We start from the raw sequence: 25,016 nt of genomic DNA on the forward strand, positions 1-25,016 counted from the left end.
TGAAAAAGAATAAAAAAGCTTTAATTAAAAAAATTAAATTAAAAAGACATTATAAGCAAGAGGTGCTTGTGCCCTTTCCAGACCCCCGTGCTTTGTATGGCTCCTCCTAGCCACTCCCACCATGGACGGAAATCCTATACCTGCACGGAGCTGGCTCTTGCAGCCCAGAGTAATGCTAAGGAGAGAACAGTGGAGATTGCAGCAGCAACTGGCCTGGAGAGCCTCCAGGGCCACCAGCAAAATCATCCAGGAGGAAGAAAGGATTTAAAAAAAAAAAAAACAAAAAACAAAAAACCACAACAACAAAAAACCCAAAATCAAAACACAACCAGGACACCCTCATCATTTCATTTTTATGAGAAAGTATTAAATAATTTAAATAGCGTGAGGAAAGCAGTGCATCCTCTATGCTCCAGTGTGTGATAGCAGTGGCACAGTGCCTGACCAAGCTGCTACCAGCACAGGCCTCTCACCACAGTGCTCAGCTATGGTCTTATCCCAGTGTCAACCACATCCCTGATTGCTGATGGCAACATCTGTGCTGCCAAGGGCTGGGGAGGAATGGGGTGGTCCCCTGCCAGAAATTTCTCTAAGCATGTGCTGGCCCCCACAGCTGCTGTTTTGCCTATCGCAGTGGCTTCCAGGTGTGGTTCATGGCCCCCAGACACATGCCTGTCACTGGCACTGCTGCTTCCAGCTGGGAGACACGAACCCACTCCAGGCACTCACTGCTGGGGAAGGCAGACAGCCCATCCTGCTCTAGGCGACTCCAACAGCACCAGCATCGGGCCAGCCCCGCTAGAGACTTTGCATCCACATGAATGGGGAGTAACAATATTTTGCCCTGTTAACCTGCCAGCCTTGGTCTGGGTTTGAACCAGTTCTCCACACCTCCGGGTACTCCCTGGCCCCCCCTCCCAGGATGCTGGGAGGCTTTCTCTGAGCCTGCTCCACAAAGGATGCAAAAAGATGCCCTACATCCTTATCTCCCACTCACCAAAGGCTCAGAGGGGTATGCGGAGCACTGGGACTTAGGCCCACAAAGCAGAGGCAGAGCAGGATAAGATACAGCTCCCAGGCTTCTCACGGAGCCATGTGCCCCAGGCTGAGGTGAGCTAAGGAAGGCTGATAATCCACATCTACTAAAACGGGAAGGAGGAGACCCCTTCCCCTGGCCCTTGGCATGGGGAGGTTCCCCTGTAACACGGGAAGGCTGCTGCTCTGAAAAAAAAAAAAAAAACCACCTTGGCCACGCTGTAGCGGCTTGACCTGCAGGCACTGCCTGTTCTTGCAACCAGCATCTTCCATCTTACCCACAGGCTCGCCTTTGCTGGGCTGGAGAGACTGTGCAGGCAGCTCGGTTCCCTTGGGCCAGGCTGCTGCAGTGGGCCAGGACAGGAGGAAGGCCCTGTACCCTTCCCTCTCCAGCACGCTGCTAGCACCCCGCACCTGCTGTCCCCAGGCATCACAGGCTTCTCTCGGCGGTGAGGTATTTAAGCGCGGCAGCCCCATACCGCCGTGACAGGTCCTGGTGGAACTCCTCCCGCAGCATCTGGAGGCAGCCCCGGTACCCTGCGCTTAGGCGAAACTTGGAGATGTCAAAGCTGGGAGCATGGGGCATGTGGATCATGAAGGCGTTGGGCAGGACCAGCAGCTCATACTCCTGGGGGCAGAGCAGCAGCCCTTACTGTTAGCATCAGCTTAGTGATACCAACATGTCACTGCCTGGCCAAGACCCCCACCTCCCAGCGCCTCCATGGTGCCAGGAGCAGCCCCTCACCCACCTGCGCATCCAGCTCCATGATGTGGGACACCTTGTTCCAGCCGAAGCCCACGAACCTCTGGTCGTACCTGGGGCAGTCTCGCCTCACTACAACGTAAGGCTCAAAGTCTGGCTGCCACGCCACGCGGTACGGCACGGTGGCCATCCGCCACTTGGCATAGTCAGTTGGGGCATGGCCTTTTGGCCACACGTGGTATCTGCGGGGAGAGATGGAAATGAGAGACCAGGCAAAACTCGCAGCTCCCCAAGACAGGCAGAAGATACAAGTGGTCCTCTGAACCAGCTGCCCCGCAGGCACAAGGGTACAAAACTGGCTTCTGCTGGGTATGACGGCCCCATTGGACAGCAGGGCACCTCATGTCCCTACCTGAAGGTGTAGAGGGAGCCCATGTCCAGCATGGAGAGCAGCTCTGCTTTGGATCTGGGGAAGGTCAAGCGGTAGTGCAAGGTCTCGAACGCCGGCACGATGAGAGCTGCCTTCCTCTGGGGCAGCTCCAGCTGCTGGATGGAGTTCCTACGGTGGTAGGAAGGGTGTGAGGTCTCCCTGGCTGTGAGCCATGGCCACAGCCTCCTTCCTCAGCCCCTCCAGGCTGCCCAGGTTATTAATGAGTTTAGACACTTTATAGTGGTGCCGTGCAGAGGCTGGAGAAACAGGGCAGCCCTCACAGCCATGGCTGCTTCCTCCTCTGCTGGTGTCTGACAAAAAGCAAGGGCAGGGTCCCAATGCTGAACACAAAAGAAACAGTTTCTGCTTGTTGAGAACTGCTGCCCAAGGCGTTTCCTGCAGACGCCCCTGCCTGGGGAGCCCAGCAGGCTGAGGAAGCGCTGGCTGGAGAAAGCCTTACCTGAGGTAATCGTAGAGGCCATACATAGGCAGGAAGTCAATGTCCGTCAGAAAGACATACGGCGTCTGTGTGTTGGCTAAGGCCACGTTACGCAGGAGGTTGATGGGGTAGAACTGCCCCTCCTTGTAGACAATGTGGTAGGCGACGTTGCGGCGGGCACTCAGCACCTCTGAGGCCTGGGCGTAGCGCAGGAACTGCTGAGCCTCCGCATCTGACATGTACAGCGCCAGGCTGATGGGGCCTGCCCAGTGTTTGCAGATGGCCTCCAACATCTGTAACCTGTGAAGCAGAGGGCACTGTGTGAGCAGGAGCCCTGCCCCGCAGCAGCTTGGCCAAACCCAGAAGTGAGTGCCTGCCAGTAACGTGTGCCAGCCGAGCACCCAGTTCAGGGGGGAGCACGAAGAATTGCTGCTCGCAGCTTTGGGTGTTGCTCCTCACTGCAAAGCACTGGTCTGAGGGTGAAGAACCCATGTTTTGAGATCCCTGGTATATCCCAAGCTGTGGAGCCACCCCAGAACACTGGAGGTGGGTTCGGTCCTCCCACCAGCAAGTACCTGTCCATGGAGAGCTGGGCCACAAGGGTGACATCAGTGGGGTTGGGGAGGGCCAGGAACTCATACTGCAAGAAGAACAGGTGGACGCGGTGCTGCATTAGGTGCTGCCGGCGGAAATCATAGCAGGGATCGTCCTCGTCCAACTCCTCCAGTGCCTGCTGCAGCTGCAATGCCATGAAGGTGAGGGACAGCAGGAGCCTCCCTGGGAGCTGGGGTGGCTGTGTGGGGCCTCTGCCCACCCCACCCTCTGGGGTCAGGGGCAGGGTTGCAATTGCCCTCACCTGGTCGCTGGGCGGGCTGGGGAGACTGGCACAGCCGAAGAGCTCCCTGCGCAGCAGGTTCCCGTCATACTCCAGGAAGGTCAGGTAGAGGTTGCGGAAGAACTCCACATGCTTGTTCTTTACTCGCAGCTTCTTGGGCGAGTTCCAGTGGATCACCTGAGGGCAGTGGTGTGTCATGCCATGGAGGGGAAGTCAGCAGCACCCAGTGCTCCTCAAACCCGCAGACCCCATGCTGAGTCCCACAGACCTCCAGCACACGCTGCCCTTCAGGTCCTTCCCAGTCTCAAAGGCAACTAAACCCACCCACCTTGAGATCCGAGACCTCGGTGTAGCACTGCTCTGAGCGGGTGTGATCAGAGAGCTGCACATTCCAGAAGCAGGGGAGCCGGTACACCAGGGTCGGGTCCTGCTTGATCACTGCGTTAAAGATGTCCTAGGAGGGAGAAAGGCGAGCGCACAGGTGGACAGGAAGACAGCATGGTCACCCTGGGCCAGCAGTGCTACAGGAATGCGGCAGGGCCAACCACTCCAGAGTTGGGACCATTACCTGATCGGCCAGTGAGGTGGAGAGCATGCTCATGAGCTCCCGCTCTGCCGTCAGCCGCCACACCTGCTCCCAGCCCAAGCGACGCAGGCGGTCAAGCAGGAGCAGGATCACCCCTGGGTGCCGAGGAGGAAGGCACTGGGTCACAGAGGGAGCACCCAGCCATTACTGAGCTGGAGCACAGCAGCCTGCAGGCCTTTGGCCCCTGGGACATGCTGTTTCTCTGCACCCAGCCAAACAACCCCAGGACACTGTAGCAGCTCCCTTGTGCCCACCAGACTCTCCAGCCTCACCTCAGCCTTCCCCAGACTCCCCGTGCTAAGTGTCACCTCAGCTGGATGCACCATCCAGCTGCAGGGCCCACCCTGGCAGCCCACACTCACCCGTGTTGAAGCCACGTCCCAGGGCTGGCCATGGTTTGTGATTTTTCCACAGGTTGCCCAGATACCAGTCACTTTGGTTCTCCACCAGCCCAATCACCTGCTTGTCTGAGGAAAGAGAGGGATGTGGATGCAGCTGGTCTTCTTGTAGATTCAGAGGGCCCAAGCAAACCCACTGTGCCGGTGCCATGGCAGATGAGGACTGCCACCCTGAGCCCAGCACCTAGGGCCCTGTCAAGGTCCCAGCAGCACACTGTCCTCACCAGAAAACTTCTCAAAGACAGCCCAGAGCTCAGCTATGTCGGTGGCAAAGGTGATGTCAGTGTCCAATACTATGACCTTGGAGAGGTTGGAAGGCAGTGCCTTGGCAAGCGTCAGTTTCATCAGCCCATAGATGCCGGAGTAGTGCTTGTTGGGGATCCACGACACCTCCGGCTGCAAGGTGACACGGCCTCAGGGCTGGGCATGGCCATGCCCTTCCCCTGCCTGGACAAGATGGCTCTGTGTGCCCGGCACCCCATGCAAGAGGCTAGCAAAGGGGCACAAGAGCCATGGATGCTCTGCAGCATCAACTCTAGCTGCACCACCAGCAGCCACACACCTCTCTCCCCAGGCGCTCACTGGCTGCATCTCCTCTGCTCTCACCCTGGCCTTGCTCTTCCTCCAGCCACCAGAAACCCCACCTGAACCCCAGTGTTTCAGTGCTTGGTGGGGGACCCAGCTCCACTGCAGAGGCAACGCTACCCCCAGGGGCCTCCCCACCCCGCCAGCACCAGCCCTGTGCCCCCTTCTCAGCTGGACCAGCAACAAGTCCAGAAAAGGGAGCAACCAACCAAGGGGCCAGAGGCAAAACAGTTAATAAACCCCCTCCTGCTTGCCCCTTTCTGCTGCTCCCCTCAGCCCTCCAAGCACTGGTTTGGGACAGGGCAAAGGAGGTGCAAGTGCCTGCCTTCAAGTCATCGGCGTTGTAGAAGCTGACGTGGACAGACGGCACCATCCAGGACTGGAAGAGCGTCTGGAGGATCTGGTGGGCCACGGAGTCCGTGATGAAGTGAAAGTGGAGGGGGTTTTTCCTGCCAAGGGCAAGCGCACTCAGCACCACAGCGGGAAGAAGAGGATGTGGTCCCCATTCCTCCCACCCCTGCCAGGGGATGGAGATCAGCTGAGGGTGCAGATAAAGAAAAATCAACCATCTGGGGGAAACAAATACCCCTCTGGTCCTCTAAGGAATGGCACAGGGGGTAGAGGAAAGCCCTAGAGCTCCTCTCCCACAGCACTGTCCCCCCTGCAGCAGCTCATCTGGGAACCCCAAACCAGCGGGCACCTGGCATGGCACCTCCCCATTACCTGTGGAAAAGGATGGATTTCACCAGGGTGACCACATCCCGGCTCGCGTTGTGCCCGGCGCACACAATCGCAACGTGCAGGAGCTGCCCAGAGACAAACGGCGCCTTTTTGAGATTGGACAGCCCACCCCTGCAGGGGCCCATCTGCTCCTCCGTGGGGCCGTGCTATGGGGTCAGACTCCGTAACCCAGGCCTTCTCCTGGGGAGGGAGCCCCAGAGGGAGGTGGGAGTCCCTCGGCTCAGAAGCAGGGACCAGGAGTCTGACTGCCACTCCTCCTGTCTGGCCTGCCTCTCTGGAGAGGCAAGACACCCTCACCCACTGGCTGTGGCCTGTTGAGCACCACGGAGAGCCAGAATGAGGCCCCAGCACGGCCAGAGCATGGGGAGAGCAGTGCCAGGCAGGTTGCACATCCATCCACACTCAGCCAGGGTCCCAGCCGCCCATCAGACATCCCCTATCCACCGCGCCAGTGCCACCCACCTCACACTTGTGCACCACCCGCTGTTTGGGACAGGCCGTGCGGTTGCTCCGCTCGCCCCTGGGGGGTTCCCCGCCATTGGCGGAGGCCCCCCACTGCGGGCTGCTGTCACTGCCCTCCGCCTGCGCCTGGCTGAGCTGTAGGCGCAGCTGCTGGTTCTCCTCCTCCACCCTGCGCACCCGCGAAGCCAGTGCCTCCCGCTCCACATCCCGGCTCGGCTGCTCGCCCAGGCAGGGCGGCAGCAAGAGGAAGCGGCCATCTGCAGAGGAGACATGGGGCATGCAACGGGCACAGGAAGGCAGAGCTCAGCAGAGAGGGACTGGGTGCGGAAGGTGGGGCAAAGCCCGGTGTGTGCCCAGCCAATCTCACAGCTCTGCTCCCCGATCCCCAGGGATGCCCCTGGAAATGCAGAGCTTGGATACACCTGCAGCGATTTGCATGGCCACAGAGCAATCGCCCCAAGGCCTTGGCCTCCCCTGCCCCACCCTCTGCTGGGGACCATCCCTTGATCCAAAAAGGACCCCCCAACTCACATTCAAGGCTGCCCACAAAGAGGTAGAGCCAGGAGAGGAGGACGGCCAGGGTCACCGTGGCGAGCAGCAGCTTCAGCTTCACGCGCCAGGAGCGCAACATGGTGTGCCAGCAGGACAGGAGTGGCAAGGATCAGGTGGGCAGCCCGAGCCTGGCCAGCCCCGGCATCCTAGAGTCTGTGAGGGGCAGGGGAGCAGAGAAAATGGTGTCAACAGCAGCCCTGCAGCCCACACCCAGGAGCCCTGACATCCCCCAGCAGCATGTCCCCTGCCTCCTGCTCCCTCCAGGACATCGCCTGGACGAGCACAGTGGCAAGAGAGATGCCCTTTGCTGCTCCGGTGACAGCCTCTCCCAGCTGGCACCCTCTTGCCCACGCTTGGGCATCTTGACCCCCTGGCACCTGCCCCACAGTGGTGCCTGCTGCGGCCGCACGGTTCCCGGGGGGACCTCAAACATGGGAGGAGGGAAGGAGTCCTCCAAGTGATTCCACTCCAGCTCTGTTCCTTGCCATCCCACAGGCAAGGGGAAAGAATGAAGGGCTCCCAGGGGAGGAGAGAGGCTGTGCTGGAGAGGTCCTCACCGATCCGGGTGGCCAGTCACAGGACGGTTAATGGAGCCTGCCCTTGAGAGGGAGCGCAGGTCCCTCCCCCACCACCTCCAGAGGCTGGAGGGGCCACCACTGCTCTTGAGACACTGCCTGAAGGACGTGCCAGGCTGGGTGGGGCGCAGCCCACACAGAGACAGCCGAGGAGCCCAGCTGGGCACGCTGGCTCCTTCCCAGCCCTCCCACCGGCAGGCTCAGGGGAACTCCCGCAGCACTCCATACTGAGGCCGGCCGCAGCCCAAATGCCTCCCCCTCAACTCACACCTACCTGCCCCAACGAAGTTACGTGGAAAATTCCCAAACTCACTTCCCGGTACTGCTGGCTCAACGGAGCACACCAGGGGACCCCCATGGCCCCACCGCGGCAGCTCCAGCCACGCATGCTGTGCTTTCATTCCTTGGTGGTGAGACGCTCCCCGACTGGGCAGGCCGCCACGCTCCTGTGCCCAAGCTCAACAATGGGACAGAAAGCCCACCTCCAGAGACCCCTGCCCAGAGAGCCCGAAGAGCCAGGTGCCCAGGACAGACAAAGACACACAAAGCAAGGGAACACCAACCTCTCCCTGGCTGGTGGCTGGCCTTGCTCCGTACCCCTGCCTGCCCGCTGCAGCTCCAGACCGAGGCCCTGCCTTCCACACAACATCTGGAGGCTCAACAAAAGCTGCCTTAGGAATGAATGGGCCGGATTAAGGCCTGCTCCCCTTCATGCACCCCACTGGAGACCATTGATGTGCAGATGCCCATGGGGCCAGCAGTACCCAGGGGGCCGAAAGAGGCAGCCTGGGAAAACACCACCCTAAGCAACCCTGGGGCCAGCATGCAAATGCCTGCCTACCCTGCTGAGGGTAGATGGCAAGTTCACCAGGAGCAAGCGACAGGCAGCAACAGGTTCAGGCTCTGCAAGGGCTGGGGCAAGGCCAGCCAGAGGGAGCATGGCCACCCTAACCCGCTCCGAGCCCCTGTGGCAGCAGGCATGGCACCTGAGGGCTGCAACCCTTTTCCTGGCCGAGAAGGGGTCCTGCTGGCACCACAGCTCCCTGCAAGCAGGGCCCAGCATTGCCCTGCTCTTTTTGCTCTATAGAAAAGACCAACCGCAGGCATGGCACGGAAGAGGTAGCTGATGCATGGAGCACTCCAGGCCCAGGCACTCCTTCTCCCTACCACAGCCATGAGCCATGCTGCATCTGGCAAGGTCTCCGCATGCTGCTGCCAGCCTGTCTCCCATCCCACAAGCTGATCTCCACCCCTCCTGCCTGGTCTGGGCATCCCCCACACTTTGTGTTGGGCTGATGGCACGAGAGGCATGGGGAAACAAGGCAAGATGAGGGTGGTCAGCCAGCATCAAGCAGTCTGGGAAACTGAGGGATGGGAAAGTGACTTTAGCACAAACGAAGGAGAGAGAAGGTGGGGACACACAGCAGCACCCCTCCTACTCCCACTTGCCCCCATGGCCCCGCTGGGGAGGCCTCACTGCAGGGAGCAGCACTCTGTCCCCAGCCTGCACATGAGCGTGCTACCGGGACAGCAATTTTGGGGCACAGGATGGGACCTGCAGCAGGCCAGCTGCCAAAGACCCTCCCAGACGCACCCAAGGACTCCATCCATCCCCACAGTAGCATCCCCCTCCCTCCTGCCATCCCCTCTCCCCCTCCTCACCTGGCTACTTGCCTGTCCCCCAGGAGGCGATTTCCTTACCTGCCTTTCCCCTTCTCCTCCTCCTCCCTGGGCGCCTCTCCAGCCGGCTGGCAGCCCGCTGCTGCTGCTCCCAGTCCTCCCTTTACTCCTCCCTTTCAGATCTGACACTTCCCGCCCCCCCCCCCCCCCCCCCCCCCGGCTCTCAAACCCAAGCTCCCCCCTGCAAGCCCCGCGCTGGCCCCCCTTTCGGGGGAAGAAAGAACAAACAAAACAAGAGATTAAATTTGCTTTCTACTCAAGAGCCCCCAGCGCCAGGGGCACAGAGTTGTCCAAAGTAACAGGGAAGAACCCGCCCTCCCTCCAGCCCCCTTCCCACTCCCAGGCCTCAAATATCCCTCCTTTGCTGAGATAAGGGAAGTATCGGGATTATTTACCCCCTACCCAGCACTTGCCTCCTCCTTTTGTGAGGCAGGTGTGGGGGCCTTCATCCACAAAGAGGGATACTTGCAGGGTGGGGACTTTGGAAGGCAGCAGAGCTCGCCCCATCTCCCCTTGGCTGGCACAGAGGGGCTGCATGGCCAGCCTGGGATGCAAGTATGGCATGGGTGGGGTGCAGTGCTCGCTACCAGAGAGAAGAGATATCAGCTGCCACCCAAGCACTAGACCCTCACCTGGACAGGGCAAACACCACTGTAGGTTTGAAAGGGAAACAAGAGCTGCCCCCCAATTGCCCAGGCTTGCTCCAGCCCCACCACCCCAGGAGACCGGGGCTCCCCAGAGAGTGCAGCGTCCCCCAGACCTGCCCAGCACACTGGGAGCTAGCAGGATGGCAGCATGAGGAACAGGAGGCTGGGAATGCTAACTATGCAGAGACCGGCTCTACCTGCAACTCCCACCCCCCACACCTAGCCCCAGGGCTGGGGAAAGACAGCAGGCTCCTGCCCGGGGCCAGAGCAGAAGGAGGAGCCCCCTGCCCTCCTGCCTGCCTTGGCAGGAGCCTGGAGAAGGCAGGGTGTGGTGGGAGGAGGCCACCACCAGCAGCAGGCAAAGGGATTAGGATGCAAACTGCCTTCATAGTAATTTAGATGAAAGGTAAATTGCCCCCCACCCCGTAACTCAAAGGCAAGCTGCGGCAGCAAGACCCAGCCTGCCTTGCAAAGCCAGAGCAGCGCCTGCAAAGGCAGCCCTCGAGCCCCAGGGCAGGGGCAGGCTGGGTCTCCACCCAGGCAGCGCTGAAATCGCTGGTCCAGGAGGCACATTTACCTCCCGCTCAGGCAGCTCTTGCTTGTCCTCGCAGAGCTCCATTAGAACAGGCAGTCCCAACATGCACCCTTCTGCCCAGCCCAGCCCAGGCAGGGAGAGGAAAACCCCAGGTTGCCCCGCTACCCCGAGTCCCCTTTGCCCTCATGCTTGGCCCAGGGTACATGGAGCTCAGCCCCCCAGGACTGTACTGTCCCTGCCCTGTGGTATCCATCAAGTAACAAGTGCTCCAGCTGAGGCATTGGAGGCAGCAGCCACACAAGGCTTACCCACGCTCCTGGGAGAAGCCCAGACCTCCTGCAACCTCCTGACAGTAGCACTGCTCCAAGGGATGAAACTGCCTCCTGCTCCGGCTGACCACTGCCACCTCTCTGCATGCTTTTCCTGACCTCCCTATCTTGCTCCCACAAGCAAGGGCCCAGCAGTGAGACCCAGCCAGGCCCTCACTAGCCAGGGCAGGCTGCTGGGGATTACGGGCGAGGTGGAAATGTTTTAGGATGTTTATGGCGGTGGGGAGGAGATGGCAAGCAGGGAGGCAGCTACACAGCCTCTCCTCCCCCATGAAACGTTAAAGGCACAGCAAGTGGAAGGCAAGGCTGGAAGCAGCTCCCAGGCAAGGGGCACAGCGGGTACCAGCAGCCACAGCACAGCACGCAAGCATCCCAACTCTACCCGTCCCTGCAGCCACAACACTTGCCTCTCCACCCTCCCTCCTCAGTCTCCTTGCTCTCACCAGACAAGCACAGCCAGCAGTAAGATGAGAGGTTTCCCAATACTGCCAGTTTCCCACCCCAGCATGAGGATGCAGGGCAAAAGTGCTGTTCGCAGCAGGTTATCCTCCCTCCCCCATGTCCTCACAGGGAGCAGGGCAGCTCCTGCATCAGCAGGGATCAGGAATGTGGCAAACGGGACAGAAAGAGGCACTCAGGTCCTCTTTCTTGCTGGTCTTGCTAGGAGAGGCTGGCAGTGGATGCTGGGGAAGGGGCAGGTGTGACCCTGGTTTTACCTCATGCCTGGACATCCCTGCCTCCAGTGACAACAGGGTGATAGCCAGGGGACAGGGACTGTCGAGCCAGCAAAGCCAGGCAGCTGCACAAACACTGGGTGCATGCTCACCCCAACCTGAGGTGGGGGCAGGAACCCGAGGCTGGCTGCCCATAGGCCACCCCTCCATGCACAAGCAGCCTTTGCTCCCAAGATGGTGCACCCACCTTGCTTGCCCCAGGCTCCCCCTCAGAGCTGCCCATGTGCTGGCACCCCACTCCTCCAAGATCCCCTCTTTTTGTAGGGGCACAGCTCAGCCTGACTGGCCTTCGCTCTCTCTGGCTCAGTGACTATCAAGTGAGCAGTTAATGTTTAGGGAGAGCTAAGCAGTGGGAGCTTTCCCATTGCATCAGCATGTTTCCCCCAGCCCCACAAGCACAGAGGTGAGCAGCCCTGTTTTTCCACAGCACCGTAGCTGGCAACAAGGCCCACAGCAGGGTGGGCATCTTAGCCTGTTGCCTCTCCCAGAGCTAACGTGCACCAACAGAGGGGATGCTGAGGCACAGCAAGACTGTCTGCAGGTCACAGGGCAGCAGCCCTGAGGGGCACAGGAACAGCCCCAGGCTTGATGCACCCCTACGATGTCCCCCCCAGGCATTACAAGTGAAGAGGTGGCCTGGCTGTTCCTGGTAAAGAGCTGCACGGCATCAGGAGAGGAGTGATCTCGGAGAGCGATGCTGCCTGTTGTTTTACCTCGCTGTAGGTGACAGAAACTGCAAATCCTTCTCCCAGGTCTCATTTCTGGAGCTGGGAGAACATCAACAATTTAGCTTACCTGCTCAGACAGCCTCAGCAGGAGCACAACACAGCAGCTTCCCGGGCTCGCAGGAGGTGAGAAAGGGCCCAAGAGCCACATTGAGAGCTGCGCAGCAAGACTGGCAACTGAGAAAAGGCACCATGCTTTGAAGAGAGGCAACGGGGGACTATCTCTTTTCCTCTTACGAAAGGAGATGGGAGGGGACAGGCCAGTTCCTTGTTCAGCAGGTCACCTTTAAAGCACATACTGCAGCACCCATCTGACAAAGTGCCTCATGATTCCAGGTCACCTCCCTGTCCCCCTCCCTGTAGCTGAAATGCTGCTGCTCGAGGGGAGCTGTGCCAGCCAGCAGATATCACACAGGCAGCACAGAGCAGGGCAGCTGCAGGAATTTACAGAGGCGGAAAGGAATTCGGCCAGGAGAACAGGATTAAAACCCCATGCTCTGGATTATGCCGTCCCTCCCTCCCTCCCCAGTCTTATGATAAGTGAAACTGAAATGAGAAGTTCACCTTTGTATTTCCCTGGCAAGAGCAACCTGGTGGCAAAACAGCCACCATATTCTAGAGATAAGATTGAGCAGCAGCCAGAGTCGAATATCAGCACATGAGTTGTAAAAGAAGAAAGTGCCCTGTCTCCCCACTGCCCTCAACACTACCAAGCTGCAGAAAAAATCCCAGAAGGGTGAAGATCTTCCTGGGACAGCAGTCATCTATGCTTCAGTTATGGCTCAGTCTCATGCATCAAGCTCTCCTCAGGCCCATAAGATTATCACCACACACAATTCTGCTGCTCTAAGGGTTCAGCTTTTTATTCTGCAAAGGTCACACTGAAAAGCCACTTTCTCTTCTCTGACGAAAGCATAACACTTGGGGAAGAAGAGCTAACAGTCGCTCTGAAGGGTGTTAGTTGAAGCTCCAAGCTTGGCTGAAGCAGGGACTTCTGTCACCAGACTGTTTCCTTGCTTCCAGAGGAAACAAGCAAGTTCAGGCTGGGTCTGACACAGGAACATGCCTCGCTGCTTACCTCTCCATGTCTGAAACCCCAGGAATGCATCAGAGAGCAACTCCTCTTGGCAGGGGCTCCGATCATGAAGGCCTGCTAGACAGTCTGCTTTTGCAGCACTGCAGCCAATCTCCATGTCTGCAACCAGGCGCTGGATTCAGCTGCCCGGCAGAGCCCCAGCTGGAGACAGGGCTGTGCAAGGCACATGTGGGGAGTTGGGCATCACAGCAGAGCATGCAAGTGTTGTGTAGGAGGCGTAAGTCCACCAGACATTCTGCAACACTTACAAGTCGGGCAGCTGCATTTTGCCACAACTCTCAGGCAAGGCACGAAGGGACCACCCAGCTACAAACATGGTCCCTAAGTGCGCTCGCTCCTGTTAGGCCCAAGAAGAAGCTGGAAGGATCCATCTGGCAATAGCCTTCAACCACATCTGTGGGGACACCAGGGCAGCAGAAAGCAGGGTGCCAGCTTGCGCTCCTCTGCATGTCCTGCGTTTGTCCCTCACTGCAGCAGGGGACCAGCAGGATAGATTCTGAAAGCTCGTATGTGAGCAGAGCTGTAGCACACCAGGCATGCTGCCCAGGACACCCACCCAGACATGCCAATGCCACCGTCTGGGTCGCAACCCAGGCTAGAAGTAAGGATCACCTCTCAGGGACCAAGTCACTCCCTGCCAGCAGGAAGCTCCTCATCCAAGGGTAGTCAAACCCTCCAGCATGGCTCTGGAACAGACCACCTTCCCCCACCACTCAGCCAGCCCCGTGCCCACAGTGCCAGGCTCAGCACAAGGGAGCGCCCCACATGCCCATGCCAGTCGTGGCTTTCCCACCAAGCCCGTTTCCTGCACAGCCTGGTGGGGTACACCAGCCCCGCTCCAAACTGGCATCTGGAGGCGACCCCAGTGCCTCATCCCCTTGTAAGCCCCTGCCAATGTACTACTGATACCCCCAACGAGCTCATGGAGGAGCCATCTGCTCAACACACTGCTTCCAGCTTTACCTCCCTGGACTACAAGTTGTTTGATTACGGGAGGATACTCGGCTGGTGAATTATCAATACTGACTGGCCTTTTTCTGGGCCTGACGGAATGGTAAGGCTGACTCAGGACAGCTGCTCTGACACCAACACAGAGGCTACAGAGTACTGGATCAAATCTCTTCCACATGCCCCCCTGGCCAGCACAGCTAGGCACAGGAGGGACCAAGCTTAGGCACTGTGCAGGAGCACTACAAGGGGCAGGAGGGCCCTGCCTGCCTCTTGAAACAGAAGAGGAACAACATTTGAGCTGATCTCCAGCTCCCTTCCCTCTGCTGGGATTAGGTTTCCAATATCTGTATTTTTGCTGACATCTGTGCTGCAGTTAATGGCCAGTTCTGAATCCATTAGGTTCACTGTGTCCTGTTCTCCGGATGTGCTCTGGGCATCAATACCTGTTCACCCTACCATTTCCTGACATTTCCACTGCCACGGGCTTGCAGCAGACAGCAGTTCCTGGGGTCAGAGCTAAGCAGGGTCAGCAACCAAGCAGGGTCAGCACCCAGGAGCTCCCACTCCTAGCCAAGATATTCTGCAGCAAGCCCTTTACCAGGCCCAGCTCTGCCATCAGCGCAGCTGGAGCACCTGGCAGGCATCACCCCCCATACAGCAAAGGGGTAGGAATTTCACCCTGTGAACTACTGATGTCTTAAGTTTCCAGGTAGCAGTGCCCATGGGTAGGGACTGACAGGAGATTCCCCCTGCTCCAAATCTCCCCACCACCTTGAAACGCTCTTGAACAACCTGCACCGGGAGCTGCTCCCTGGGGGAACAAGGGAGACCATATCCCAGTACATCTGACCAGCCCTAACAAGCTTGTGGAGTCTGCACCATCTCATATAAAATTAGGTTAATTACAGGAAAAAAAGGAGCCAAAGGGACTCCAACAACCCCAGACCAGCACTCTGCCTGGAAGAGTCCACAAGAGACATGACACCATCCTCCCGTCCCACCTCTGGGAAGGTGCCAGGGACACAGCTAGGCCCCCCAGGTGCCTGCCAGGCACTATCACTGACAGAGCTGGGTAAGTGTTCTTGGCTGAATAGTTAGCTATTGATTAAAAACTACAGTTTCCAGACAGCTCAGAACTATTTGCTACTTCACAACAAGTTTTGGACAGGAACAAAATGCTTTGTTTTCCAAGAAAAAGCAGTATCATTTTGCATTGTTTTGTTTGAAAGTGAGCTGCATTACATTTAAAAGAAAAGATAAAGGGTCTCTCAAACTTGGCTGTGTTGGGTTTTTCTCCTCCAGCTTTTAATTTTGGGCACTAAATCAAGCCATTAATTATTTGTTCAGCTCTGCTCTCCAGACAAGCTGCAAGCACCATGAGCCAAAGGGATGGAGCAGCTCTATCCAAGCAGCATTGCTGAGGAGGGTGTTGGTGTTTTCTGCGCTGCATGCTCCTTTCAGACCTCAGCTCGAGCTCCCTCAAGGCCGCCAAGCAGCCTTGTGGGGGAAGGAAGGCAGGGCCCTGTGCGAGCAATGGCAGGTGCCCACTGAAAAGGCATCCACCCACCCTAGTGAGCAGCGGTTCAGGATATACAACCAAGAGGGCACAGCCACTGCTTGAAGGACATGCTGGGAACAGGGCTTCCTGTGCAAATTGCCCTCCACAGTGCAAGCACATCACGCCAAGGTCCTTCACTGCTGGTACCTGGCGCTGGAACAACTCTTCCAGGCACCACCTCTCCCAGTGCCAAACTCTACTCTGGCAGCCTCAGCAGCACAGGGGAGCCAGGGATACACATAGGGCACCTGACAAGGAAAGGCAGTCCCTTCACTTCCCCTGCATGAAAAGCATCTGTGAGGCAGGAGGCTGATGCTCACCAAGAGTCAGAGCTCACGGATGCAACCTGGTGCCTCTTCCACCAGGGACTGGGCCAAACTGGGAGCTGTGCCCAAGCAGCTGCTCCCATGTCTTCCTTGACAGAGCTATTCCTGGCACTGGTGCCCTCAGTGCCCAAGAAAGGCTGAAAGCAGAGCTCATCCACAGAGGGATGGAACAACTGTACTATAAATAGCAGACCAGGATGGCGCAGGGCAGGCTTTAAAAAACCCAAGCAGCAATATTGCCATCCAGTCAGGGTGTCCTGGGTATTTTGTAAGACCTGAAGTGATACCTGAGCTGCAGAGAGATGTACACATTACAAATAGGCTCTGACAACACTGTGGAGGAAGAGCTGCTGGCTGGCCTAAGGGACTGCAAACTTATCTGCAAAAAGGCAAATGGGACATTTTGCAAACTGGAAATGAGTTAGTGACTGATGGGGACAAAAAAAGGAGGGGAAGTGGATCCCAGGGGGAAGGCAGTTCCCAAAGCCAGGCAGTAGAAAGGAGTATGCTCCTGACACAAACTCCTAACTGACCATTCCCAGCACTCCCCTCCTGCTGCTCCATGCATTCCCATCCCTGGGGCTTCTCACGCTGCTGAGCTAAACCCTGAACTCACACACCAAAGGACAAAGGCTGGGAAGAAACAGCATATCTCAACTCAACCAAGCAGCAGATGAGTGGCTCAGGACAAAAGCTCACGTCTTCTGCAACCCATAGCAAACTCTGCAGACCCCACCCTGCACCAGGAGTGGGACAGGTATAAGAGCTCAGCCCATCCTGTGACCATTAGGGTCAAGTTTCCCTCCTAGATCCAGGAAGTGTCTTATCCTTCCCGCCACATTTGTCCTCCCTACTCCCTCTTCCTTGCTGGTGCCTCCATCTGGAACAGCAAATACTCTGCCTTCTCCTTCATGCTGACAGCATATGTCCTATAAAGGCATTTTCGCCTCCCCAGATGAGGATATGACCAGCCTCATGCAGCACTGCCAGGCACTCCCGCTCTCGGTGGGGAGCCCTGTGCTTTCAGCAGTGTTGCAGCATGACTCCTTCAGGTGTACCGTGGGAATAAGAGTACAAAAGAGACAGCTGGGAATAGGGGGAGAGGAGTGTATGCACAGGGAAGGAACAAGACCTGAACCGAGTCGCCCAGCACATAAATAAATGCACACGCACACACACATATAGGGAAGCAGTTGCTTCCTCTGACAAAGTTTTTTTTGTCAAAACAGGAAGACAGCACTCAGAAAACCCCAAAACCAGAACACCAAACCCTTACTTTATTGCTCCTGGAGCACTAAAACCAGGTGGGGCACAAGAAGCAAAGACAGCCAGCGCTGACTACAAACCCGCCTTGCAAATTTTGGAAGCCCACAGCTCGCTTCCCTCCTCCCCCACAACTCTCCTGTCACCCCTCGCCCTTCCTCCTCTCCGCAGCAAGCAAGAGGAGAAGTAGAGGTCTTGAGTTTGGCTGAGTTTCCACTCTGGGGACAGAAGCTCGATAACAGTCTGGGCAGGATGTGAGCACCCGTTGAGGAAGAGGATTAGTAACCCCCTAATCTGCACATTTTGGAGTCTAAGCACTTTACTCCACTCTCTGATTAAACCACAGAGTGCAGAGATTGTCAGAAGGCAGAGAACAAGGAGGAAGAAGGAAACGGAGCCTGTGGCTTAAAGGCTGTTCCTTGTGGCTTAAGTGCAAAGGCAGGGGGGGTCACTGGTAGGGATGTATTTCTCCTCAAGTACTTTATGCAAGGGCTGCTGAGCATCCTGTTCCCTCCTCTGATCCAATCCATAGCAGGGCTGAGGGCAGGATGAAGGGGAACCTGCACAATGGCCTGGGGATGGTGGAGGAAGGAGCGATGGGCTCCATCAGACTGGACAAAGCTTCAGTTGTGGCAGCCTTGCCTGGCCAGCCATGACTCCCCTCCCAAGTCCCCTGCCTTCTGGGAAACCATACAAGCACCAGACCACATTTGTCTCCACTTCACAGACCTGTCTGCACAGAAGGGCCTTGTTCAAGTGCTTATCTGGCTCCAGGCTAGGGAGGGGCCGGTGCCTTGCTGCCCTGGTACCCAGGCAGGACACTCAGCTCTGTGCCAGGCTCACTTGGAGCTGCCTGACAAGGGAAACTTTCCTGTTACAGGTAAAGAGTGAAACCTTTTACCACAGCCGACGACAAAAAAAAGCAGTTCAAGTAACAGCCCGTTTCCCTCAATCTGTTTTCAGGCCCCATGCCTGCGCCAAGAGGAGACAGCAAGCCTGAGCCTCCGTTCCTTGCTGCCGGCACTTCAGCATGCAGCAGGGACAGCCTCACCAGGGAAACCACCTAAGCAGTGGGGACAGGAGAAATCTGGGCTGCAGCACACCATGCCACGGCCCCACACCATGCGGAGCCAGGCAGCTGGTGGCAGCTGGGAACAGGAGTGCCGGGAACAGACCTCACCTCCCAAAATGCTCTGCCGTCAGACCAAGGAGGGGGGGAATGCGTGTGCACAGGGGCAGCCTGTCACTCCAGCAGTCCCTCTCTCCTATTCTTTGGAATTCCTCTCTTCTATTTGCTTTGTTTCAGCCCTCAATGAACAGGAAGAAAAGGGAAGGAGCCTTGACAAATCCAATCAAGGCGCAGACACACCGAGGCTCCCTCCTGCTGGCATGCCAAGCCCTGCACTAATGAGGGGTAGAGGAGAGAGAGGTGGCCACTGAGAACAGTGGCCCCAAAGAAACACTTGGTGTAAAGGACAGAGGGAAAAGAAGCTGCTAGGGCAGAACAATAGCAACACAAGCTCCCAGCCTTCAGAAGGGGTTCTTTCCATTTCCCCTGGCCCAGGGAGCTTGTTCCAGCTCCTCAGCCCAGGTCCCAGTCACCTACTGCCCACATTAGAAATAAGCAATAGTGTTTGGGGAGAAGGATCCAGATGTGCATTTTCAAGGGAAGTTCAACTGAAAACAGCCACGGAGATGGGACCGCACTTGTTCCAAGGATTCACAGGGAGAATCTGGTCTTTCCCTCCAGAGAACTGGGCCATGGGGGTCCCACAAGTACCAGTGTTGTCTCCAGAACCTCCCCACAGGTCCCAAATACCCACATGCCCAGTAGAGAGGAAACCCACAGAGCCACGGCCTTCTGCCATGCAATTGTCCCCAGTTTACCAGTTTGGGTACAGAAGCACTACGACAGGAAAGGAGTGAACACATGTATGCCGTCTACTTAACAAGCAAGATAACTAACCTTTGGAAGCTGCCAATGTTGCAGGGGTACTTGGGAACAGCTGGAGATGCTGGAAGGGCCTGGTGGTGGCTGAGAGGACCACCCTTTAACCAGGGATTCTCAGCGTGAAGGGCAGACAACACATCTCAGCTGTACTAGAAGGTTTTGGAGCTTGCTGTCGCCTGAAACCCAAAAGACAGTCACGTGAAGAGCTACTGCATAAGAAAGCTCTGGGGCCCCCGCACAGCATCAGCAGCACCCAACACCTTGGTCCTGCCTGTGCCTTTCCTCCAGCCTGTTACAAAGCACAGCTCAGTGTCTCCCAAGGCTACCCAGACAGCCCATGGGAGAATGTGTGTGTGCTGTATGTTCCTAGTCCCAGATCACTGCACTGTCCCATAGCACGTTCCCCACCCATGCAAGGAGGACTGTACATGTGTCCCCAGAAGTGCTGGCGAAGCCACAGCCACTGTGCTCCGTCGCAACACACGAGTCCTTGCACCGACTCTTCAGTAGGACAAGGAGCTGGGGGAGGGATGCAAGTTCCCTGGCCCCCTCCCAAACATCATAGCAGCAGTATTTTGCTTGTAAGGCAATGAAGAGATTAATTATCATGTCCAGTAACCTGCCCCTGCGACATACCCTGGGCAGTGCCAGGAGGGCAGTCAAGAGAGTCGATCTAGATAGATGCACAACAGGGAGAGAGAAGGGATAAAGGCAGAGGAGAGAAGGCAGGCAAAAACCACCATGCAAGTTGCACTGCAGAGTGGAGCAGCCTGCACATGTCACTCCTCCTCCTCAGAAGAAGGGATCCTCCTCCTCTGCTGGCACCTTACCAGCGGACCCCTTTCCTCCAGCTCCCATGGGCACCCATATCCTACAAGTCAGGCTGGAATGGACAAGCCCTTCTCCCAGGAGGCTACAGAGATTATCACCTCCTTATTGGGAGACAGCCCAAACCAAAAGCACAGAACCATGCAAATAAGTTGGGGTAAAGGAATTAGAGAGGACTCGGGAGTTTTGATTTAAAGCCCCTCTATCCTGCACATCACTGCTCCAAGATGCAGGAGGAACAGGACCTTCAAAGCAGGTAAAGCCTACCAAACCCATCTTTCTGGTCTGTCCCACCTGTTTTTAAGCCCCAAACAGAGAAGCAAATGTACAGTGTGCTGGGCACCAGCCCTGTTGCACACCTCTAGCCACAGCAAACCTCAGGTCAGCCTGGCACAGCACAATATGAAACAAAGGGAGGCAACATCAATCCCAACAAGACCTGGAAATAAGAAATAATTTACAACAGCTTCTACCTGAACAGTGAAACCCAGCAATTCCAGTGAAGAAGTACAGCACCACAACTGCTCAGCAAAACCCTCCTTCAGCAACAAAGCCTGACACTACCTCTGCTTTGCAAGTCGCCCTCAGTATCTGCCTACAAGGGGCAGCCAGTGAAAGAGGACATGTACAGACACTATGGCGCACATCTGTAAACAGACATTTATCACCTCCATCATCCCCACTCGGCTTGTCCTGATCTGCCAGCTCCCGCCTCAGACCAAAGGGGAGAACCTTGAAGACAGATACTTATGGAGCAAGGGGAACAGGATATGAACTGGGGCGCCAAATTCACCTAGCACACAGCCCTTTTGCAGTCACAGCCCTCCTAGTGCTACTAGAGCCCTGCATCTCCAGGGAGCAGTTTGGCAGGCAAGAGCCAAGCCCCTGGCACCCACCTGGGATAGGAAGCAGAAGCTGCCGGCAACAAGACAGAGTAGTTAATAGCAAAGAGCTGGAAAAGCAAACGCACCTTCAGCAGAGCTAATACTGAGTGGGGAGAGCCAGGCACGTGCCTGTCACACATGGTAGCGCTGCCCAGCAGGATCCGCCACAGCACGGCCACAAAGCAGACTTCCCATGTGCGCATGGCAAGAGCCGCACCTCCAGAGTGAGGCCCACATCCAACAGCTGCAACCCAGTGGCCAGCAGTTACTTACACAGCACCGTGAAAGGGACCTGCAAGACCTGCAGCGTGGTGGGACCAATCTCCGGGTCTGCTGCCTTCTCCAGGTGGGCTCAGGGGAGCTTGGGTGAGGCTGGGGGGAAGGCAGATCAGAAACCACAAGCAGTTGCTCCCCTCACCCAAAAGCAGTTGCAGCACACTCTCCCTCAGGGCCCAGCTGCATCTCTCCGTTGGAGTGTTTCCATTCACTTAGGCCACCAGAGAACTGCATGTCCAGAAGTTTTTTCCAACAGCATCACATGTTTATTAAAAGATATGGCCTCTCCCTCTCAGCCTTTAGCACAGGCAGATTTGGGATATTACAGGAGAGATTGCACATTGCTAATGAATCGGGGAAGGGAGTTATCCAAGTAACAGCCTGGGGCTCTAAATGGCTTTCTGGAAAGGGCATCTGGAGGCGGGAGGCGGTCACTATCTCACAGCAGGGCTCTGCACACATTGCCAGACATGTTGCTCCTCCTGGGAAGCCAAAAAGCCTCTCTCCTGAGATGCCAAGTCTCAGCTAAGCTGGGAAGGGCAGAGGCACCCTGAGAGAGAACAGCAACATAATGCCTCCAAGTCAAAACACACATTAAAAGGCCCCTTAAGCTTGTTTGACCTGGGTTTCCCTTCCCCTCAGACTACCGCTTCAAGCAATAGACCTGTCAGCAACACTTCAGGAACTCAAGGACTACACCACCAACACCCCTGCCAGCTGCTGCCTTTCCAGGCCCCAGGAGGGATGTTGAAGATCAGAGGTGCAAGCTGCCACTACCAGCAATGCCTTGCTCAGAGCCTGGTGTGCTTCATTGCCCTCGTCTCCTCATTTAGACAGAGATTTGGAGCTCTCCTGAAAGGTGCTGGCCTCCAGAGATACCATGAGTGAATCAGGCCTTCCATTCTAGGCAGGGCTCATGTGTCAGGGACTAAAATACTCCCAAGGCATGCCTCTGTCTACAGGTTATTTGGAGCAAGTCACAATTTATCCCTAGCTATCCCAAAGTACTGGCTGAGCTCATCCAGAAGCAAAGAAAATAGATGGCCACACCACAGTGTGGGAGTTGAGCAGGGCAGGAAGGGATGCCCCAAGGAGCAGGGCCAGAAAGGCCGTCTCACCCCACACCAGGACTGCTCCCTTCCAACCACAGCCAGAAAGATCCACATCCCTGACCTCACACTGCCATATTCCTTCCCTCCTCGTGGTGGAAGATGGCAGGAAAACATGGTTGGGGAGAATATCCACTTCCCCCACAACTACCAACCTCCCAAGACAGAGCCAAGCACCGATATGCTGAGCCTATTCTCCCACATCCCGCTCCCCAGCTCTAACGCTGGCAGGCTCTCTAAGAAAACGTTCTCACCTATCCCAGCACCCTGCACAGTATGTTTTGAGCAAGAATTAGTTAGGATGAGCAGCCTCAGATACATGGCAGTGCTCCACCGAGGGTCAGGATCCCCAGAAACGGTGTGGTCTTGTGGATCCGAGCAAAGAGCGAGACACTCGCAGCCAAGCAAGCTGGACTTCAGCACCGTACCCACTGATGGGCTGGCAGAGTGTTTCCTTTTTTTGGTTTGCTTCTTTTCCTACCGTTAGTGCTGAGCCTGCACCCCTCGTCATCACAGCATAGGAACTATTTGGCCTCAGTTACAGCCAGTGGATTTCCAGTAATCATGAGCCCTTGGCACCCAGACTGACAGTACGTGCTAAGAAAGAAGCTGCTCAGAGATCTTTCCAGGTACAGTTGAGAGAGGAATTAGCCCCTCAGCCCAGCCTTTTACCTCGTGCCCCCCAACACTGTGGGGGCCATAAGCCAAGGCAATATAAGTCTTGCCCAGCCTCATGGGCTCACTGCTGCTCTGAGAAGCCACCCCCTCCCCTACAGCACTCACTTGCAGCATATTTACCATAAAAAGGCAGCGTGATGCTAATCAAACAGTCCTCCAAACTGGCTCACTGCAAGACGGAGCTGAACAGAAAGGGGACAGGACAGACAGTGGGTTGGAGAGAGGCAGGGGATGAAGAGGAAGCATCTGCCAAAAAACCTCGCTCAGGGACAGAACCACACTATCTAGCTATGCCGTTCAGAGTAGCCCAAGGACTTTGTATATCAAGCTTCACCTCTGGCTGAAGACAAGGTGTCTTTGGCAGTCTCCTAGGCAGTCAGCTCTCAGATTGCAGACTGGCAGAGCCAGAGCTTCCACCTGAAGGACAGTAGCCCCGGCAGCCTGCACTGGATATACCCCTAGAGTCACCATCAGCGCACACCTACCCGCAGTGAGCTGTGCTCCAAACCTGTCAGAGGCTTCAGGTGCTATCTCACCTGCCTTGGTACTTACACTAGCAGCTTGGCCACAGGGAAATGCAGAGAAGCTCACAGGTAGCACTGCATGTGAATGGAAAGTTGGGTCTAATCCATGTGATTCTGACTAAAAAGGTTTGTTTAGCACCAGCCTGTTTGCCAGCAGTATCTCGTGCCCTTTTTGAACTCAGCCTGCTGGAAAACAAACCCTCAGGGGGAAAGGGGGAGAAGCGGAAAGATCAGAAAGGATAAAGTGCCTGCCCATGCAACTGTAATTCTTGCAGAGGAAGCTGCAGCCACACACTGCATCCATTGTGTGGAGGTAACTGGAGAGGAGGAAGGAGGGGCAGCTTGGCAGAGCTCTGTTTGCACACGGGAAACCTGCGAGAAGCCACAAAACACGCTCCTCACCCAACCTGCGCACCCTCAAAGGTTCAGCAGGGAGGCACGCAGCTGTACCCCCATGCACCCCTGCCAATCTTTGCACCACAAGGTGTGCCAAGGGCTAGGCCCAGCTTAGGGCGCAGCAGGGAGAGGATGGCCAGGCATCCTCAGTGCAGAGTAACTCTGCCCCTGGCTGAGTGGGAGACAGAGCTGGAGCAGAATCTGTGCAGCCCAGCACCACTTGGCATAGCAGGGAGGGTCTGCAGGACCAAACGCAGGTTTGAGCCCTCTTTTGCAACAGCCTGCATCCAGGCAGGTCCCATGCCTCTGCCTCCTGCCTATAAAATGGGGGCTAGTGCTTAAGTGCAGTAAAGACTAGACCGTGACTGTGGCTGTGTAAGTCCTGCGTGGGCTCTGGAAAAGAGCCAGGAAGCACTGACTGCACAGCCCTGACGACCTCCCTTCTGCACCTCTCCTCCTCTCAGTGCTCCCCCATTCCCTCCCCTCCAAAACCTCCTCCAACCCAGCCCCAGATCCCGCGAAAGAAGAAGCACTGCCACACACGATAAAAAAAACACCACGAGGTTGGCAGTCCCCCATACCCAAGGCCCCCCCAAACCTCTTCCAGTCCCACCCACAGTTTGCAGCCCCTTGGGGCAGCACCTCCTCCTCCTCCTCCCCCCTTCAACCTTTGGAAAGAGCAGGGGAGCGGGGCTACCCCTGCCCCCTCGGTCACACCTTGCTCGTCCCAAAATAAATCCCTCAAGGGGTTCAAAGAGGGGACTCACCGAAGAGGGGACCGCCCACGAACCCGGGGGGTCCATCAGACATCCCCACTCAGGGAGGGGGGGGGGCTCAGGCCCCTGCCCACGGAGCGCCAGATTCACGCGTGGACCGACCCCCCCGCCCCGCTGCGGCCAGTGCCTGAGGAACGCTTCCCTCACGGGGACCCCCAAAACTGCCCCGTACGCCCTAGCACGCAAACGCCTCCCTCCTCGGGACACCTACGGCCTCTCACAGACCCCTCTCAGCCCCCACAAAAGCCAGCAGCCCCAGCCCACCCGTACCTGCCCAGCTCGGCTCCCGCTCCGGGTTCGGGTCTAGGTCCCGATCCCTGTCCTTTAAACCGCCGCCCAATCGGCTGCTCGGCGCTCGACCGCCACGTCTGTCCCGCTCCGCTCCTCCCGCTCGGCTGGGCTGGGCTGG

The 25,016-nt window shown here is 56.9% G+C and overlaps 1 protein-coding gene across 12 annotated transcripts; it reads right to left on the reverse strand.

Annotated features, from left to right (window-relative positions):
• Positions 1 to 25,014, reverse strand: LARGE2 (LARGE xylosyl- and glucuronyltransferase 2). Of its 12 annotated transcripts, none has more exons than XM_075105521.1 (17): positions 24,878 to 25,014; positions 21,122 to 21,220; positions 19,152 to 19,312; positions 6,746 to 6,919; positions 6,215 to 6,471; positions 5,735 to 5,817; positions 5,337 to 5,460; positions 4,651 to 4,822; positions 4,391 to 4,495; positions 4,011 to 4,123; positions 3,771 to 3,896; positions 3,464 to 3,619; positions 3,183 to 3,346; positions 2,629 to 2,907; positions 2,151 to 2,297; positions 1,785 to 1,980; positions 1 to 1,663 (listed from the first exon to the last, which is right to left on the reverse strand). In XM_075105521.1, the coding sequence occupies exons 4-17, from the start codon at positions 6,843 to 6,845 to the stop codon at positions 1,466 to 1,468; spliced, it is 2,220 nt and encodes a 739-aa protein (XP_074961622.1). In that variant the 5' UTR covers positions 6,846 to 6,919; positions 19,152 to 19,312; positions 21,122 to 21,220; positions 24,878 to 25,014; the 3' UTR covers positions 1 to 1,465. The 12 variants fall into 12 exon arrangements, with proteins under 12 accessions (XP_074961622.1, XP_074961615.1, XP_074961621.1 ...); XM_075105514.1 differs by having other exon boundaries at positions 4,651 to 4,829; positions 5,344 to 5,460; positions 24,878 to 25,013; XM_075105520.1 differs by lacking the exon at positions 21,122 to 21,220.
• Positions 25,015 to 25,016: the final 2 nt, after the last annotated feature.

Source organism: Phalacrocorax aristotelis, chromosome 10, assembly GCF_949628215.1.
Source record: "Phalacrocorax aristotelis chromosome 10, bGulAri2.1, whole genome shotgun sequence".
NCBI lineage: Eukaryota > Metazoa > Chordata > Aves > Suliformes > Phalacrocoracidae > Phalacrocorax > Phalacrocorax aristotelis.